Source organism: Rhodamnia argentea, chromosome 1 (genome assembly GCF_020921035.1).
Source record: "Rhodamnia argentea isolate NSW1041297 chromosome 1, ASM2092103v1, whole genome shotgun sequence".
In the NCBI taxonomy this organism is placed as follows: Eukaryota; Viridiplantae; Streptophyta; class Magnoliopsida; order Myrtales; family Myrtaceae; genus Rhodamnia; species Rhodamnia argentea.
In genome coordinates, this window is record NC_063150.1 from 34,335,838 (window position 1) to 34,355,128 (window position 19,291).

Consider the following 19,291-nt stretch of genomic DNA (forward strand, 5'->3'; position numbering starts at 1 on the left):
GCTCCATCGCATCATAAAATCATATTAAAAAGATCAGATTGAACAAAAAAAAAAACTTAAAAAGAGCAATTTAAGTTTGTCATGTAAGCAATTTTCAGGTGTCAATAAACATTTTCCTATTTCATATACTAAAAGAAATTAATTGTACTTAAAAAGATAAGTTTAGGACCCGATTGTGCCCATGATTAATTGTCAAAATGGAGATTAGAACTTTGTAAAACACTTTTTTTTATGTTGAAAACTTTGTAAATACTTATTAGTTGTTCAAAATGATCTGTCAAGTGTCTAAAAAGACTTTGTCTCACGTTAAACTCCATCATAGGATTCCGCCGACAAGGATTTGGGCAGAGGGTTCAAGAAAATTCAGGTTTGGGAATAAAACCGCTAAAACCCCGCCCCACTCTCCCCGCCGGCGACGAGCAGAACCGAGAATGGCGGACTCCGACGACGCTCCGACCTCCATGTTCTCCCAGAGCCACCGCTCCCGCCTCCCCGACGACACCGTCTTCTACTCCATCTTCCCCGACTCCGCCCTCTCCTCCTCTCCCTCCCCCTCCGACCTCCAATCCCTCCACCTCCAAATCCTCTCCTCCGTCTCCTCCTTCACCTCGTCCTACCTCTGGCAACACCAGCCCTTCTCTCTCTCCCTCTCCTCCCCGTCTCCTCCGCCGTCCTGCCCCTGCTCCTCCGCCCCCCTCCCCCTCCACCTCCACGGCAGGCTCCGCTACGGCGACAACCTCGACGACGAGTGGTTCGCCGTCTTCCTCCTGTTCCACATCTCCCGCGTGTTCCCCGACCTCTCGGTCCGCGTCTGGGACACCGACGGCGAGTTCCTCCTCATCGAGGCTGCCTTCCACCTCCCCCGCTGGCTCAACCCGGAGACTAGCCTCAACCGCGTCTTCATCCGGCGCGGCGACCTCCACATCGTCCCTCGCGACAAGATCGCGTCCCCGTCGATCGTCGATGCATTGAAGTTTTTGGTCGGCAACGAGGACCAGTCGCGCGCCGGGGAGGCGGTGCAGAACGCGGTGAAGGCCCGGATTGCGGGGTACCCTGAGCAGGCGAGGAGGAATATGCACAGGGTTAGGGTTAGGGTTCCGGTGTCGGTCGCGCAGGTCCTGAGGCACGAGCCCTGCCTGATTTCGCTCGCTGTGGAAGGGTTTTACGACAGGGATATCGACTCTATGAAGTATGCGGCGAGGATGGAGAGATTCTTGACTAAGGGGAAGGAGGAGGAGCTTGTGCCCGTGGTGGTCACCTTGTCAAGGGCAATGTATGCACAACTGGTACAGCAGACGTTTCAGGCCCCGAAATGTTATCCAATGCCGAGCAGGAGCGACCCCAGGGCATATATGGAAGCTGAATTGGGGATGAAGATCGCTTGTGGTTTTGAGATGATGTATCAGATGAGGCGAAGAGAGGGATTGGAAGGGAAAGGAAGCACGTGGGAGGCATATAGAGAGAGCTTGGAGAGGAGTGGATACTTGGAAGGGTTGCTTCCAGGTTCGAAGGAATATAGGAGGTTGATGGAGAAGGCAGAGGAGTATTACAAGAATAGTTCCTTGTTCTCGAAGGCTAGGTACATTTTTTTTAGTCCGGGCTCAGGATTTGTTTCCTCTTAGTATTGCAGTGCGTTCCTTGGTTGGCTTGTGGATGTTTGATCCATAAAAGTAGTACTTGATCTCTAATTATTAGTGCTTAACTGATCGGTTTTGATTCACATTCGCCATAGATAGAATGCTCTGCATTAGCCGCTAAGTTTTGAGATAGCATCGTTTGAGCTCTTTATTGTATAAAGATTAAGAGTTGATTGTTGACAGCTCAATACTGTGGGAGTCTTGTATATACTCAAGCTAGGCAGTTATGCAGCTTCTAAAGATTTTTGGTGCTTTCCAGATCTGTTTCATTCCTCAATTTCCTTGTATCGGGGGACAGAACCAGTATAATTCCATTTGATCATCAGCCTTACTCCCCTTTTGATAATTGTTTGTGAAATTCTTGATATGAAACTTTGTGGAACATAATTTCTTGGATGCCTGTAAATTATGAGGTGTCTTACCTGTCCACATAAATTATGGTTTAACTGGTTGCTTCGTTGGGCTATAATCATAAGTTTTTGCTGCAACTGATAGTGTTCTCTTGTAAAAATCTTCTAGCATGCTAAAGATGCTACATTTTCCTTTTGCAGTGAAATGATGAGCTCTCCAGTCAGATGCATAGATGAGATTCTTGCATTACCTCACTCAACGGATGATTTTAGGAACCAGGAAGTCCCTCCCTCTGATGATGACTCTTGGCTATATGCTGGTGAGGATGAATTGAACTCCGCACTTCTGGAAAGACAGAAGGAGATGGAACTTTATGATGCTATGCATGGGAAAAAGAAGAAGCCAAAAGAGCCATCAGAGACTGGTCCATCGAACCACAGCAATGATGAGTGTGATCTCAGTAATATAGCCAAGACCATGGAGGCATTCGTCCATAAGGTGTCAAGCTACAAGGGAGCGGAAGTTCCTGATCAAAGGTCTGTTTGCTTAATATGGAAAATTTGGTCTTTCTTGCGTCTTTGGCATGGACATGGGTGCACTGGTGCATGTTGGTCCATAGTTACAATAACAAAGCGATGCAATTTACGTGGGTTACAGAAAGCGATAACCATTTGCTTGCCTTTTTTGGTATTTGGCATGTTGTTATTGGGTTTTACAATGGTTGATTCACGTGAATTTTAGCTTGGATAGCCTTGAAAGGCCAGAAATCAATAGTGTAATTGTCTTCAAGTCCTCTTGTTCGTATCTTTAATGGTGCATCTGTGGTGCTTTGATGTGCTGTGATATTTGGTATGAAATTTTTCTGTTGGTGTAAAATGGGATTTCCTTACATGCATTTGAATTTAAAATCTTAGTGCTTAGTTGTGAGATGTTTCACAACATAGCTACGGTAGATGATTCCCAAGTGATATTTTGATAAACAGTAGTGATTAGTAAAACGAAGTTTTGTGCAACATTTTGTAATCAGAAACAGCTTTGAACTTTCTTCTGTATTGCATGTCCTAGCTTGTTGGTAAAGTCACCTAATCCCATCCTTAATTTATCTTGTTTCGTCCATTTATAGGGATACGGTAGACCTCGATGTGGATCGTTTTTTTAAGGACATGGAATCTGTACTTGGGTGCCATGAAACTGAAGTTTCTTCTCCAGATGGAGATGCTGGGGAAGGGTCCTCCTCAGACATGGATTTCGGTAAGTTCTACTTTAACGGGACGTATGAGAGCATGCAGTTTTAGCCTTGTGTCCTGTTTCATTGGTATTCTTTAGTTATGATCAGACTGTATTATTTTGCAACTGTCTATTCATTTGCAAGGAGAGAGCGAAAATTAATGGAAGTAGAATTAGACTATGTTGTGGATGTTTTTGACAAAAGCTGATGGATGGTTTTGTGGGACCAAGACCGGCGACTGAATAGGCTTGTCGGATGAGGATAGGGGTTGTGATCCGATTAATTTTTTGGCACAAGAATTAATTTAGGATGCCCAACTCAGTCTGATGTGGATGTGCACTAATTTCATAATCTAAGGAACCTGTTGGGTTTAGCAAAATCCCGATTTTTTATTTATATTGCTTCAAGTAGGAATTTAAATAGTAAGAAAGACAAAAAAAAAAGGACCGAAAAAGATGGAGAGGAACGTGTGTGACGTTTATGGAGAAAATTCTTCACTTTGTACACTTCAATGTAAATGCATGTATAGTCTAAATTGTTTTGTGGATGGGAAAAAGAACTTCATAAATGTCTAATATTTGTTGTCGATGAGTTAACCTTTTCCTGATTATTGATATGATATTATTTTGCTTATCAAGAAAAGGAAAAAAAAAAATTAATCTTTACATTGTGCCATTGCCATTTAGTGCTGGTTGATAAGTCAATCTTTACATTTTGTAAATACTTTGTCGAGAAGGACAATTATGCAGCATATATGTTTGCGACTGATATTTTCATGCATTCTGTGCTTTCATCAGATGAATCTGAAGACGCAACTGATGATGAAGATAAGGAGGATCCGTTCACGGATTCTTATTCGGATGCTCTAAATCAGGAATTAAAGAGCAGCACACTTACTAAAAGTTTTGTTCGTGCAAATGAGGAACCTTCAAAAACAAATCAGGTACTTTCATCTTGTCCTGTAGAAATGCAGCACGTTTCTGTCTGGCAGAACTTCTCCATAATTTAAATCAGTAGGCTGTTTCTCTGTAGATATGATAGATCACAACAGATGTGCCATGATGAGGCAATGCTTCCAAAAGTAGTTGCAATTGGGGGCCATGGAATTTGGCCATATATGGAACATAGATCTTTATCGTTCGGAAAACCTTCTCGACCTTGTTTGATTATCAAGATAATCTTTATTACTTGGCAAAAAACTATTACCTTCATCTTGGGTGCCAAGGCAACTCGTGTGTATTTTGGATGATGTGATTGGGAGTCGCAAGATTGTCTGGCTTCCATTGTCCCAAATGTCCCGTGTGTACCGGGTGCACACAGGACCCATACCGTGAGGTTCCACTCCTGAAATTTTGTTTCGTTGTGGCCTGTTGAGAACCATGTGGGTCGGTTTCCAGGAGGCAGGAGGAATATATCAGGTTGTGATGATTGGAGTGGGTTCTTGGCTACATATCAAACAGACATCCGTTTAAAGCCCTCGTGGACTTAGGTCTTAAGTTCTCACTGTCCTAGATCTTACCCTGGTGAGGCCATTGGGAGATGTCAGAGAATCATTCTCAAAGTTTGTTGTTTGTTCTGGTTAAAAAAAAGAAAAAAGAAAAAAAAAAACTTGTTAATCCAGCGTGCGCTCTGGAAAGCTTGGGCTGACGCAGGAATAGAGGCTCATCTGTTCTCCAGCATTGACTAGCTTGTTAGTTATGGACAGTTAGCACAGATAATTATCCGGGAGGAAAACGTAAGTACCCTGTTAAATCATTTCAGTCAGAGAATCGAGATTAAAATCCGTGAATATCCTCGATGTCTCAGTGGATATACGTAATTTCTATGTGGTATTCTGTGCTATCTTGTCTGGTCACTCTCCCCCTTTTTATTTGAAACCATTCGGATCGAACTGTCAATGACCTTGTAATCTTAACGTTTGGGATTGCTGGGGATTCATTCCTCATTTTTTGTGTCCGCTTAATATGGAAGGGGAACTACTAGACTACCATTTTTAACTTTTGCTATGAATGCGCGTGCCCCTTTTCTTCTCGGACACTCTTCTGTTCGATCTGATTTTCATGTCCCCTTTGACTAAGCTGAACATCCATGGTCTTTTTCATATCAGGGAGCATCATCGAGTTCCACCCAAGTCATGGATGAGGATTTTTCTCCGGTCGACGTGGACGTGAACCTGGTGAAGAGCTTGCTCAATTCATTCTCCTCTCAGGAGGGACTTCCTGGACCCGCTTCGAATTTGCTTGGTCTCATGGGGCTCCGCCTCCCTCAGGACGGCAGCAAGGGGAAGTAGTCTCTCTAGCCTCTTTCAGTTTCATCATGATGCAGAGGTACTCACTGTAAATGTGTCGGTCTTTCGGCGCCTCCATATGTCGGAGGCTGCACATAACAATCTTAGAGGAGGGTCTGTGTTTTCCGGTTATCATGTCGAGGTCGCTTCCGGAATTGGAGGATATATTATAGACTAATATCATCCAAAGGGCATGTTGAGATAGATTGTGGCTGATGATTCTAATGAACAAGAATGGAAGAACTTCTCCAAGCAAGATCTTCCGTATTCAGGGTCCACCCGCTGGGCATCATGTGTACTCCGACCTTTTACTCCTGGCCGACTTCCAGACGAAATTACAACTATGCCCACATTCCCCTGATCCTCGTCAGGTCTCGCTATCCAATCCGAACCGTTCGCTTCGCTCATCAATCTCCCATCTGACGGTCCATATCTCCCCATCAACCCCTCCTCACCACCGCCGTCATGTTCGTTTCTTTATTTACCCTTTCCTCGTTTTACGCGAAGAATTAAGAAAAGGAGGAAAAAATCCCCGGGCGGCGGCGAGTAACCAGGCGTCCCACCACGCGCCGATGGAGGAGCAGCGGCGCGTCGGCCGCACGGCGGCGGAGCTGACGTTCTGGACGCTGTGCCCCTACTGCTACTACGCGCACGAGTACGAGAAGGCCTACGAGGAATGCTGCGTGCGGTGCGCGAACTGCAGGCGGGGCTTCCACGCGGCGGCCATCCGCGCCCCGGCGGAGCACAAGGGAGCAGGAGGGGGAGGCTATTATGACTGCCGGTTGGGGCTCTTCCCGCTGAGGTACGATTGGTGCGCGAGGGAGGATGAGGAGGTGGAGGATTACTTGGTGGAGATATCGTCGTCGGGCGACAAGCGGTGGGAGAGCCAGGCCAAGGCGGGACACGTCAATGCAGGGGCGGAAGAAGAGGGGGAGGGAATGGAGGAGGAGAGCTGCGGTGGGGAGTTGGAGTTTGAGTACGAAGGAGACGAAATTCTGGTGAGCGCTTAATGGATTATATTCTCAACCTCGTCTTTGGGTCGATGTTGATACAAGTCACACACACACACTCTCTCTCTCTCTCTCTCGATCTCTCTTTGGTTGCGAAAACAGGGGAAGTGTACAGCGAGGTTAAAAAAGGTTAGCTGACAATGACATTGCTGATTTTTTTGAATTCCATTTGCTGGTTTGCGTTGGAGAGTTGTTTATAGATTGTTGCGGCTTCTTCCTTATCTTTTCCGAAGCACCGGCAGCAGAAGTCGTGGTTCGCGTCTCTGTGACGCCCCCTGTTTTTTTTTTCCTGATACGTGCCCGTCTGATTCAAATACTCTTCTTTTGAACTAATGTATCTGGGAAAAAGCCGCGACGAATGAGGATACCCATGTTACAAAGTCAAAGGTGATGCAATCTATACCACGGTTGGATGAGCAGCAAGGACCGGAACCCCCCGTGTTTCGAGAAATCTAACACCCCCCCGGGCCCTGCAGCCCCGGGCCATCACTTTCTTAGCCACCACAGAGAATTTCCGCTTCTGCTTTTACCGATTCCGCTCGAATATGTGGCGGCATTTACTTTGTGGCAGTCGACTGATTCGTCCACCCCCGCGCCCGCATCATAACACCGAGGAACAGTGCTCTGATAACTGAAGGACCAAATTGGTTGTCTTAAACATGCCAAAAATTCGTAAAGACTGGTTTCATTAGCAACATAGCCGGTCGGATAATATAAGCAAACCACTGTATACTTTGAATTACATGTAAACACGAGATGCATGTGCGGCAAACGAATCTTTCCCCCCTCCTACCGATTAACCACAATTGCCTCCACTGCATAGATGCAATTACTTCGATCAATCCTATTGATTTCACAAGGTGCTCTCTGTGACGACGACTAATCCATCGGAATCTCCCGAATGACTCCACACTACAAGTAAATCAACCCTTTGGGAATTCTTCAACCATGGATGCCTGGTTACCATTGTCGAGCAAGATCAATAACAGGCCACGGTCTCGGTAACCATGATCAAGAGAGCATCTACCCACCTGAAATGTTTCCAGTGTAATATCACTTGTCAATCAAGAAAAACAAGAGACCAAAAAATAAAATTACAAGGACAGTTGGTCTAATGATACTTGGAAGTGAGGATATCTGGAATTGAACACAAATAATTGGATCGCGCCTTCACAGAAGAATATTGCACTATGTCTCGTTAGGTTTCAATTGTATGCCGCACATATTGGGCCAATCTATCTGGGGAGTCCGGCTTCCCTGCCTTCTCTTTAGGCTATATTGTCTTGCTGCTGAGCTTTTTCTATTTAAGGCAGACAGTAACCATTTCTTTTGGGTAGCATCGTCATCGAGTAAATCGAATCCCTGCCTTGTCTTTAGACTATATTGTCTTGCTGCTGAGCTTTTTCTATTTAAGGCAGACAGTAACCATTTCTTTTGGGTAGCATCGTCATCGAGTAAATCGAATCCCATTAACTTTGTCCCAGGGAGAAAATTTACCTGTTATTTACCAGCATCCTGTCATCACAGGATCAGACGCACGGACAAGACCGTCCCACAGAAAACATAGATGAGCAAGAGTCCGTCAGGATTTATACAATGGAACATCGCGACCACAATTTGCTTTGATAGCTTCTTCCAATTTCTCCATCTGGTCGTAATCAACCTTGAAGGTAACCATGGTAGTAACGTCTTTACCAGTCTCATAGTCCTGCTTGACATCCTCAGCATGGAAAGCCTGTAACTGGAAAGTCGGAAAGAAATCAAATCAACAGAAGGATACTTCATGGACATAAAAAAGAGAAGAGATGTGCACTTCCGAACCACTTAAATCTAAAGGAGGCAAGGAAGCAAGGATACTCCAAGGTAAAATGCAATTGACTTAAATATCAGGAGTACGACTACAAAAATTCGATACAAATATATACTGGCATGCCAGAAACTAAGAGCACATAATGCAAATAACTGAAGTGCATTTAAAAAAAAAACAAACAAATTCTGGCAACAAATCAGGTAAAGTTAACATGTCATAGGTCGGAAGTGCACTAGGTGAGGCAAATTTTGAGAGGTTTCCATCTGTCTAATATAGTTGGGAAAAGAAAACTCAGAGAAAGAGAAATCGCAAACCATATGAACGATGTTATCTAATTGAGTTACAAAATATAAAGATAGGGCACCCATTGGTGGATATATTCTCTCTGAATTCTATCAAACTGATCTCTACCAACTCCAACAGTGAAAACTGGCAATTTCCTTTCCTATGTGATGGATGCACAGAGAGAACTTACATGGCTGGACATCCTTAACAAAAATCTATTACCCGAAAACGCGAAAATCCTTGCGTAGCCCCTGGTGTGAAGAACAACTTGACACATCCCTAATGTTATAGATGATGAATCTGCAATGTCGACTCACCTGATGATATAGAACTCCCAATAGCTCGTAAGGAATCTCCACACCCATCGGAACCTACGGATAATTTTACAGCATATGTCATTTCAAGTGATAAAGAGTAAAGACAATAACAAATGGAAGAAAACCTTTTCTACTCGAGTTTAAAGCTTCAATATAGACAGAACTGAGTCTGATTCAAAACAGGAAAACGGAGATGAAGTAAGAATCTGCCAAAGGAAATTATATCGTACTTTAGATTTCACCAGACAAGTCGGGGCATTCTTTAAGCACTCTGATGCAACTCCACCGTATGCTCTCACCAGCCCTCCTGTACCTAGTTTAATACCTCCAAAGTGCCTAAATTAAGAGCATTATCAATCATGAGAATACGCATTACGCTTAGCCAAGCAGAGACAACTCAGTCTGCGATTATCTACTGTAAGTGCATCAAATGTTATATGATATGAACAATGAGATGTAGGCAAACTTAAGATAGGAAGCTTCTTCCAATAGAAACACTCTCTTCCTAATGAACTTTACCTTATAACTACAACCATCACTCTATCGATCCCTGAAGATTCAATCGCAGAGTAAATAGGTTTTCCAGCAGTACCCGAGGGTTCTCCATCGTCATTAGACCTGTATTGAGCTCCCACCTGCCCTCCAATTTAAAGAATGAGCTGCATCAATACAATTAGGCACAAACCGGAAAATAATTGTAATGCAGCAATCGCCCATCGGACTGAACAAAGTAACTATCACTACTAGCATTGCATATAGGCCACACATGGGTGAAAAATTTACAAACCGAAAGCTGAAGCAAATAGGATTCGACCTGAAACACACCTTATAAGCCCAACAATTATGAGTTGCGCGCGGATCCCTGACCTAGAAACCAGCAGCAAAAACCAAAGAACCGGTCAGTCTCAACTGAAATCGAACTTCGTCAAACCAAGAACCCGAAAGATGTTTTACAAATGATTCCAGCATGTTTGCGTTCAATTCAATCAGGAAACCTTAGCACGGCCACACGGAAGATTGCACAATCAAGACGCGAAAACCCTAAAAAAGTGCCGAGAGCGAACGAAGGGCCTCGACTAGGCTGACCTGGGAGAGAAATGAGAAGGCAGATTGCTCGTCGGAGACAGAGCCGGCGATCGCGATGAATTTGCTCTTCTTGATTTCTCTCTCGACCACGACTTTCTCCTTGATCGTCGTGTAAGCACCACCGCGGCGGCCGTTGCTGCTGGTGCCCGGGGAGGAAGCGGCGGCCGCCATGACCATCGATCTCCGTGGACCGACGATGGCGGCGAAGAGCTGAGAGGGAGAGATACGGCGGCTCACGAGCTGGTGAAAATGGTGGTTGGAACCGTTAATACTCATGTTTTCGCCACTTCCTAGTGACGGGCATGTCATTTTTCAGAAACCGTTTTAATTAAATCAAGTCTTCTTATTGGCGAATTTTTACCTTTTTCCTGATCAATTTCTCTGTTAAATTAAAAGAATTTTTTCGACCAAAAAACAAATTAAAAGAATTTTGACTTGCATATATTTTCTGTTCAACCCCTCCGACACTAAATCCGATCAATTTGATCCAATGTAGCCGTCGGATCACAATGTAACATGATGCGAAGGAAAAGAAATTTCCTCCGCAGACAGGTCACGGTGGAAATTAACCTAAATTTTTTGCTTCTGTGAGCAATAGATTATGAAAATCATGCCGCTGCGCAGAAGCCTCGTCTAGGGAAAAAAGTACTTTCACAGCGGACTTCGGTGTGGTCTATTGGCCATGTCAACTAGAATAGATCAAAATTGGCATTCGAAGGGCACGATTAGAAAATTTGTGTCGGTTTACGGCTTTGATTAGATAAATTAAAGATTTAAGGATTTAATTAGAAAGAGCTTGTAACTTATGAGATGACAAAGAAGTATTTTATCTTTTTGCTATAGTCTTACTTTTTGAGAGTTTCAAATGAGAGAGTCAATTTACGAATGAGAACTATTATTATTACCTTAGCTAGTTGCGATAGATTTCGGATCCCTTTCTCGATGAAATTGTTGGCAATCTCTAGGCTTCGATCATCTACGCAAGGAGCGAAACCAAGAGAAAAACTCAGCATCGACGCATTATTTAGATATTCTTAGAGCACGATGTTCCTACCACCCAACAGACAAAGAGATCAATCCCCGATGAAATTACTATCGGAGTAATAAATATTAGATCAAATCATTGGGGATTGCTCCAATGGCCACTCTTCCTATTTGGGAAGAGGGAGATGAGAGATACGAATTCCTACTTTTAAGAGGAGTCAGGTGGAGACACGTGAGAAGGGAGAAGGGTTTTGTAATCTGCACGTGGCATATAACGGTGTAGCTTAACTTTTATAGTAAAATAAGATAGGATAGAACATACCAAAAAAATATTAGATCATACATTGATCTAATTACTTAAAACTTTTAGAACAGTTGACGGTGATCTCACAAAATTTCGCGTGGTATTAGAATTGCTAACTTTTTTTTAAAAGCTTAAATTGTTAACTCAAGGCGTGAAAATAAGCATTTAATAACTTAAATTTTTAGAACAGTTGGCAATGGTTTCACTAAATCTTACAATTACGAACAAAGTAGATTTTCACTACTCCTTCTTTTGCATTAATTAGTAAGTGTGAAATCAAGAACATAAGATGAGGTTTTTCTTTTCTTTTTGGTTAAAGAAACGAGGAGTTGCGAGAAACAACCATTGGATCCACGACGAATCGGGCAGAGCAATCGCCTCTGGCTTTTGGAAATCGTTCTCGCCTGACGACACTTCATTATTCACTTCTTAGGGTGCGCTTTTTTGAGCGGAAATGTTTTTTGGCAAATGTTTTTCCAGACTTTCACTCATTTGGTTCGTTGAAAATAACTTAGTCAATAGAAAATCGATCAATGGAAGATTCATGCATAAAATTACGAAAGTTAATTCCTAAAATTTGAAGAGGTGAAAACACTTTTCAGAATTGCTCATGTCGATTTTTTTTTAAATAATTTAATGTTATTTTTACATCTCATATTTTATATTTTTCTTATTCTTCTTTCACCGGTCGCTTGGCCTCGACAACGCTTGGCGACCCGACCACACTAGATCGAGCCTTGCCGACTCTCGGGTAAGCTCGACCTCATGTGGCCGGTTGCCATCGAAGAGATGGAGCCTTGTCGGTCGCTCGGCAAGCTCAAGCTCGCTGGCCTCTTAGTGAGCTTGACCTTGTGCTGTCGGTCGTTGGCCATCGTCGAGGCGACGATCGGTGAAGGAAGAAGAAAAAGGAAAAAAGAAATAGAAAAAGAAAAAGAAAAAGAAAAAGTATAAAATAAATCTATAACATAAGAAATAAATTTTTAGAATTTAATTTTTTTTGTATCTGATAAAGTCATGAGATTGAAATCATTTTCTAAATGAGATATTAACACCGAACAACTTTTTTTTGTCACATATCACCAAACAAACCATTTTCTTGAAAAATGATTCCCCAAACAAATGCATAGGTGACGAGTTGTCAATTTAGTTATAAATCTTATGATTTTTTTGTTAATTTAGTCCTAGATATTTCAATTATTTTCAATTTAATCTTAAACCTTGTCAATGTAGTCCTTTCGACCAATTATTCAAATAATATTTTTAGGATCGAATCGATAAAACTTCAAAAAAATTTAAGACTAAATTGATACAATTGAAAGGTTTAGGACTAAATTGTCAAATCTTCATAAAGTTTAGGATTACATTAGCATAGTTAAAAGGTTTCTAACTGAATTGGTCATCGTACCATAGATTTAGGACTTTTGAATAAATATCTCGATTTATATCTGGCTTATGATGTATTTCATAATTTAGGTGCAAGACGGACGTAGAGTAACTGCAACGGCGCACAACATTTAGATCCTAAAGCGAAAAGCGCCCGGTTCACGTGATCTTGCTATTGCCCCATTTTCCGATAGATCTTTTAGCAATGCTACTAAATTTTGGAGAAATTACAAGCTACCTCATTCTTGGTTTTTTTTTTTTTTTTTTTTTGTCCATAGAAGGAGGTACCACACAAATATGCAAACTGTTGAGAGATGAACTTTCCATGGCTTACTCTTCAATCTTTGTAGAGGTTAAAAAACGATAGCCAAAACACAAATGAAAAATTGTTATTATCTCCTTTGCTTGTCAGGAGAAAGAATAACTCACGCAGTAGAGAGATTCCGGATCTTCTCAATGAAATTGTTGACAATCTCGAGGCTTTGATCATCTGCGCCAAGGGAAGAAACAAAAAGAAAGCTCAGTCCCGACACGAATATGTAAAAAGCCAAACATTTAACCTGCGTTTAATCATCAAGATAAAAATCAAGATAAGATATGTTTATCCTATCTTGTATTTGGTACATGTCAAGGATTTAAAGGGGGAGATAGCCCGGACAAAAATATCTTAAGGGAGGACGGGGTGGAATAAACCTAGATATGATTTTTTCAAGAAAGCAGACACAAGGAGAATCAAGTTTTTTCGACAACCACCAAATCTCCTCCTCGTTGGGCCACCTCTCCCCCATGTCTGGTGGCCTCTCCAGTGGGGGGCGCCTCTCTAGCTGTAGCGACGGTCAAGTATGGCCGCCTCTCTGGTAGCTCCGGGGTAGGGTCTTCAACGGCAAAATCAGGAATCTCCACAACCTCGTTCTTTAATCGATAATGTGGCATGATACAAGATCACGTCTCTCATTATTTAATTGCTTGAACCTTTCCAACATTCGAAAATGATCTTAATATATTATGAAGAATTCGACATTGACCATCGACTTTCAAAGCAGCCCTCTTGAACGAACCACATGAGTGCACCTTAAACTCGAAAAAAGAGGCTAAATAATTCCATTGCTAATCACTTGTTTACTTTACGAGCAAGGTCGGCAGGTCATTTTCAAAGTATTCGGCTATAAATAAAGACCCGTGGTTCTACCGGTGCTCAATCGATGTCGTGCCCAAATTTAGACGGTTCAAATCTATGCTCAACAACAATTCACTCATCAGAACTCATCACCGAGTAACTTCTAAAGCATTATAATGTTTTGGCAAAACAGAGTTGATTTCAAGAGTGTCTTGCCTCTACTTATCCGACATTATATCCACAATTCATCAAACAAGAGATAGGATATGACAAAATCCTTGAACTTCTTATCATATCTTATGCAATCATATCCCGACTAGAAATCTGGATGAATAAACGCAGCCTAATTACGATCGGGTCAATCTTCACTATCCGGTTTTTTTTTTATTAATTCATAAAAGTGAAATTAAGAACAAAAGGGGAATTGAAACAATAAGAAAAGAGGAAATTTTTGTCAAAAGAGTCTGAAGCATATAGTAAAAGAGAGAGAGAGAGAGAGAGAGAGAAGAAAATTAAAAAAGAAAAGAAAAGAAAAGAAAAGAAAAAACAAATAAAAATGTAACAAAATAACTAAAAAAAATTATAAATTTAAAAAATTATTAAAAAATCTCCCACGCCATTGCAGCTCATGCCACATAAAATGGTCATCATTCGATTTCCAGTCAAAATTGGCCAAATGAACTCAATGTGCAAAATGCCAAAATATGCAGGCTCAATTGGCATAATTAAAATATTTTTGACTGAATTGACAAAAATAAAATAGGTTTAGAACATTGTGGACTAGTAGAGACACTAACCGAGTCTGGGGATTGTGTGGCCCTCCTGGTGATGGATGACGATCGGATCCACAAACGAATCGAGCAGAGCAATCGAGTCCAGCTTCAGGATATCATTCTCCCCTAACAACAAAATAATCACTTGTTAATTTATTACTTAACGAGGCTGGCCAGTGTTTGAAGAAGCTTGATCACATCATTTAGATCTTCTTGCACATCTCGATGAGGACAGTTCTTGTTTAGTCCCTTATCTCCGAATTCAAGTGCTTTTGACAGGACTGGATCCATTGCATTTCTATATGAAGCTGCAACTCTGAACTCATTTAGACCTTCAGGTATAGGACTTCAGAAGAAAAACCAACACTGATTCTGCCTTTCAATGCCGAATTTGGCGTAACGATATCATGCCGTCGGTTGTAACAACTAATTAAAACTATCTATCTCATCATCTGGCACTGTCGGACTAGACTTTGAAACTTCTAGCCAGCAAATCGTGATATGATCGTGAGAGAATTGAAGAGAGCTAAGTTCGGGTAGTCACCTATAACATGAAGAGAAGGACACTTGACAGGAGAGGAAAACGCGTTAGCTGCCAGCGGAGGCGCCCCTAGTTTCGATCCGCCGAACTTAGCCCCAGAAATTAGAATCAGAGACTTGATTTTGGGCACCTTGGTGAGCACCAATCCCTGCAAATTTCAGCATTTTGTTGATTGCAGAAACTCGATCAAACAGTCCTGTTGCTTCGTTCATGTGTTTCGAATTGGATTTTTTTTGGAATTAGAAGATAGAAGAAAGTATACCTCTGCCTGCATGCCTGGCAATGCTGCAGCTAGAACAGCTCCCTGGTAATTCAAAACACGAAAATCTTATAAACATGACGATCAAGTTTCTGTTTGTCTCTTTTATTCTTCTTGTTGTGGCCCCAAAACCTCAAAAAGTTAAGAATTTGAACGACTCCCACGAAAGAAAAGATGCTCCTTTGACTGGTCATGTGGTCAGGCTCACCTGGGAAAAACCCAGGAAACCATCAAAGGGACCGTTCTTCACCATGAAATCTTCAATGAAAGTGATGCACTCTTCAAAGTTCTCGTACTCGGTATAATCCTGAACACCAACAACGTTAATTATCAGGTCAACGAATTTCTGTCTTTCTGCTAAGAACCCGTTTGGCGTAGCTATTGCTGCACCGTGCGACAATCGCGCGGCGACATTTTATAGCGCTGTGCGTGCCTCACCCTATTTCAAGGTGTCACAGTTTTCTAAGATCCGGATAGCAACATGTAGCACAGTCATAGTTACACCAAATGAAACCTGGAAATCTGACCTGATTGCCTTGGAACCACTCAAAGTAGGGAGGATCGAAGATGCCCTCCACGCCGGACTTGCCCGTGGATGGGTATGGGCCGTCGAGGTACACCAGATCCAGCTTCTCCAGGACCGATTCGGGCCATTTATGAATCTCTGTCTCGAGAATTTTAGCACTGTTTCTGAACCCGTGGAGGCACAGAATCCTGGGATTCTCATGGGATCGGCTTTCGGTCATTGCTTTCGCTCTCTCTATTATCCTGGGAATGAACTAGAGCAGCAATCGGAGAGGAGTCTCAATTACAAAGCTTTTGAGTGAGTCCTCTGGTTTTTGGCCAGTTCTAGTCCATGTGATATCAGTCTGTTCAAAAACCTAAAGAATTCCCCTTGTGCTATTGACCAACCAGCCACACCCATCAATATACAATAGACGTCTAGTTTGGACCCTGGTGCTATTGACCAACCGGCCGGTCTAACTGGTGCTTCACCGTCTCAACTTGCAACTTGACCCTTCATCGTCTTTACCAAACGAAAGTGGTGTTATGTTGGTTCAAGCCGGTTGTATCGAACCGTTCCATGATTATTTCCGAAAAGTTTGGTTCTAACATACGACTGGCCTCGAACTCGCGCTTCCCTTGTGTGGAGTAGAGCAGGGATCCTCAATCGAAGCCCCGTCAGAACATGAAGCGAAACTCGGAAACGAAAAGAATGCTAACCAATTGTGTTGCCACGAGTAACCGTGTTCGTGCTAAAGATAGTAGATTGCATTCGAAGCAGATTCGTCGAGAAAGAAGTGAAAATCTCAGACGAGAATCATTATCATCTTTATAGCTAAGTCGGACGAAAGCATAACTCATGCAATAGCCAGATTCTGTATCTTCTCAACGGAAATCGTGCGCAATCTCTAGGCTATGATCATCCGCGCGAGGGATCGAACGGAAAAGAGAACTAAGCTCCAGCTTAGATGAATTGACACAATGAGAAAGAGAGACTTTAATTCTAAGCCTTTTGACAGTTTGTCAATGTAATCGTTTGGGCCAATTATCTAAATAATAGGTTTAGAACTACACTGGTAAAACTTCAAAAGGTTTAGGGCTAAACTGACACAATTGAAAGGTTTAGAACTAAATTGACAAGTCTTTGTGAGGTTTGTAAAGGTTAAAGAAAGATAGCCAAATCACAAATGAAAAATTGTTATTGTCTCCTTTGCGCGTTGCGGTAAAGAATGACTCATGCGGTAGCTACATTCCGGATCTTGTCGATGAAATTGTTGACAATCTCCAGGCTTTGATCATCTGCGCAAAAGGAAGAAACAAAAAAAATTGAAATATTAATTAACAATCTATCAAAATATTATTACAAATTTTGGGAAATCTCCAGGAGAGAAGGAAAGAGAAAATAATAATACAAAAAATTTAACAAACTATTCAAATACTGTTAAAAATATCTATGTCAACCTCGACCGTGCCAAATTGCTGGCGTCTACGTCGGTGATTTTCAGCCAAAATTATCCGGATAGACTCGGTTGACAAAATGTGAAAATGATTAAAATTCAATTTGCACAATAAAATATTTATGGCTGAATTGACAAGCTTGTAATAGGTTTACGACTTTTTGAACAATTTTCGTAAGAAAAGAGAGAACTATATCAATCGATAGAGACACTAACCGAGCCTGGGAATTGTGTGGCCCTTCGGGTGATGGATGACGATCGGATCCACAAATGAATCGAGCAGAGCAATTGACTCCGGCTTCAGGAAATCGTTCTCGCCTAACAACACAATAATCACTTGTTGATTTATTAATTAACGAGGCCATGATGCGTACGCAACGCACTTAATCTCTAATCTTTTTTCTTAGTTGGCTAATTGACCTTGCTAGTGTTTGAAGAAGCTTGATTACATCATGTGGAGCTTCTTGCACTTCTTGATGATGACACTTCTTGTCTAGTCCCTAATGTCCGAATTCAAAGTGGAAAAGAAGGATGGATTATGGTCCAAGTTCTTTTGACAGGACTGGATCCATAGAATTTCTATATGAAGCTGCAACTCCGAACTCATTTAAAACTTTAGGTATAGGACAGAAGAAAAATCATCACTGATCCCACTTTTGAAAGCCGAATTTAGCGTGACGATGTCACGCGTTGGTTGTAACATCTAATGAGAGCTAACTAATGTCGTCTCCGGGCGTCGTCGGACTAGACTTTGAAACTTGCAGCATGTAAAATATGATCCGATCGTAATAGAATCGGAGAGAGCTGAGTTCAGGTAGTTACCTATAACATGAAGAGAAGGGCACTTGACAGGAGAGGAAAACGCGTTAGCTGCCAGCGGAGGCGCACCGAATTTCGATCCGCCGAGCTTACCCCCGGAAATCAGAATCAGGAACTTGATTTTGGGCACCTTGGTGAGCACCAATCCCTGCAAATTTCAGCACTTTGTTGATTGCAGCAACTCGATCAAACAGTCCTATTGCTTTGTTTATGTGTTTGGAATTGGATTTTTGTTGGAATGAGAAGATAGAAGAAAGTGTACCTCTGCCTGCATTCCTGGCAATGCTGCAGCTAGAATAGCTCCCTGGTAATTCAAAACACGAAAATGTCACAAACCAGACGATGGAGTTCCCGTTTGTTTGTCTCTTTTATTCTTCTTCTTGTGGCCCCAAAACCTCAAAAAGTTAAGAATTTGAACGACACCCGCAAAAGAAAAGATGCTGCTTTGTCTTGTCGTGTGATCGGACTCACCTGGGAAAAACCCAGTAAACCATCAAAGGGACCGTTCTTCACCATGAAATCTTCAATGAAAGCGATGCCCTCTTCAAAGTTCTCGTACTCTGTAAAATCCTGGACCCCAACACTCCGAACTATCAGCTCGATGAATATCCCTTTGTCTGCTACGAACCCGTTTGGTGTAGCTATAGTCTATAGATGCACTGTGCTGCAAATCGTGTCGTGACACTGCGTGGCACGGTGTGCGCCTCACCCCATCAGGGTGTCCTAGTTTTTGAAGACCCAGGATGCAGCACGGCTATAGTTACACCAAATGGAACAGGAAAACTGACCTGATTGGCTTGGAACCACTCGAAGTAGGGAGGATCGAAGATGCCGTCCACGCCGGACTTGCCCGTGGACGGGTACGGAGCGTTGAGGTACACCAGATCCAGCTTCTCCAGGACGGATTCGGGCCATTTATGGATCTGCGTCTCGAGGATTTTAGCGCTGGTCCTGAACCCGTGGAGGCACAGAATCCTGGGCTTCTCATGGGCTCGGCTTTCGGCCATCGCTTTCGCACTCTCAGCCTCTGCTATCCTGGGAATGAAACTAGAGCAGGAATCGGAGAGGAGTCTCAATTACAAAGTCTTTGAGTCCTCTGGTTTTTTGGCCAGTTCTCTTTACACTTATAACCCATGCTA

General features: G+C 42.4%; 5 protein-coding genes across 7 annotated transcripts; 2 read left to right on the forward strand and 3 right to left on the reverse strand.

The window, feature by feature from the left end:
* The first annotated feature begins 331 nt into the window (after positions 1–331).
* Positions 332–5,746, forward strand: LOC115738994 (protein ecdysoneless homolog). The gene is made up of 5 exons (XM_030671831.2): positions 332–1,579; positions 2,189–2,524; positions 3,112–3,239; positions 4,014–4,159; positions 5,324–5,746. Exons 1-5 carry the CDS (start codon positions 432–434, stop codon positions 5,504–5,506), a joined length of 1,941 nt encoding a protein of 646 aa, XP_030527691.1. The 5' UTR covers positions 332–431; the 3' UTR covers positions 5,507–5,746.
* Positions 5,719–6,549, forward strand: LOC115738997. The gene is made up of 2 exons (XM_030671835.2): positions 5,719–6,038; positions 6,069–6,549. The coding sequence occupies exons 1-2, from the start codon at positions 5,719–5,721 to the stop codon at positions 6,511–6,513; spliced, it is 765 nt and encodes a 254-aa protein (XP_030527695.1). The 3' UTR covers positions 6,514–6,549.
* Positions 6,550–7,237: 688 nt separating this feature from the next.
* LOC115739000 (esterase FUS5-like) lies at positions 7,238–16,327 on the reverse strand. Of its 2 annotated transcripts, XM_030671837.2 has the most exons (6): positions 15,900–16,327; positions 15,581–15,679; positions 15,376–15,417; positions 15,117–15,261; positions 14,597–14,698; positions 12,973–13,172 (listed from the first exon to the last, which is right to left on the reverse strand). In XM_030671837.2, the coding sequence occupies exons 1-6, from the start codon at positions 16,116–16,118 to the stop codon at positions 13,108–13,110; spliced, it is 672 nt and encodes a 223-aa protein (XP_030527697.1). In that variant the 5' UTR covers positions 16,119–16,327; the 3' UTR covers positions 12,973–13,107. The 2 variants fall into 2 exon arrangements, with proteins under 2 accessions (XP_048129247.1, XP_030527697.1); XM_048273290.1 differs by lacking the exons at positions 12,973–13,172; positions 14,597–14,698 and adding an exon at positions 7,238–7,299.
* On the reverse strand, positions 7,358–10,328 carry LOC115738996 (IMPACT family member in pol 5'region). 2 transcript variants are annotated; one of them, XR_004015166.2, is made up of 7 exons: positions 10,012–10,328; positions 9,751–9,792; positions 9,445–9,560; positions 9,156–9,261; positions 8,926–8,979; positions 8,011–8,254; positions 7,358–7,544 (listed from the first exon to the last, which is right to left on the reverse strand). XR_004015166.2 is itself a non-coding variant. In XM_030671834.2 (6 exons), the coding sequence occupies exons 1-6, from the start codon at positions 10,318–10,320 to the stop codon at positions 8,096–8,098; spliced, it is 786 nt and encodes a 261-aa protein (XP_030527694.1). In that variant the 5' UTR covers positions 10,321–10,328; the 3' UTR covers positions 7,966–8,095. The 2 variants fall into 2 exon arrangements, 1 of the variants encoding a protein (XP_030527694.1); XM_030671834.2 differs by lacking the exon at positions 7,358–7,544 and having other exon boundaries at positions 7,966–8,254.
* A 299-nt stretch (positions 16,328–16,626) lies between the features above and the next one.
* On the reverse strand, positions 16,627–19,275 carry LOC115738999 (esterase AGAP003155-like). Its single transcript, XM_030671836.2, has 6 exons — positions 18,941–19,275; positions 18,624–18,722; positions 18,415–18,456; positions 18,156–18,300; positions 17,550–17,651; positions 16,627–17,175 (listed from the first exon to the last, which is right to left on the reverse strand). Exons 1-6 carry the CDS (start codon positions 19,157–19,159, stop codon positions 17,111–17,113), a joined length of 672 nt encoding a protein of 223 aa, XP_030527696.1. The 5' UTR covers positions 19,160–19,275; the 3' UTR covers positions 16,627–17,110.
* Positions 19,276–19,291: the final 16 nt, after the last annotated feature.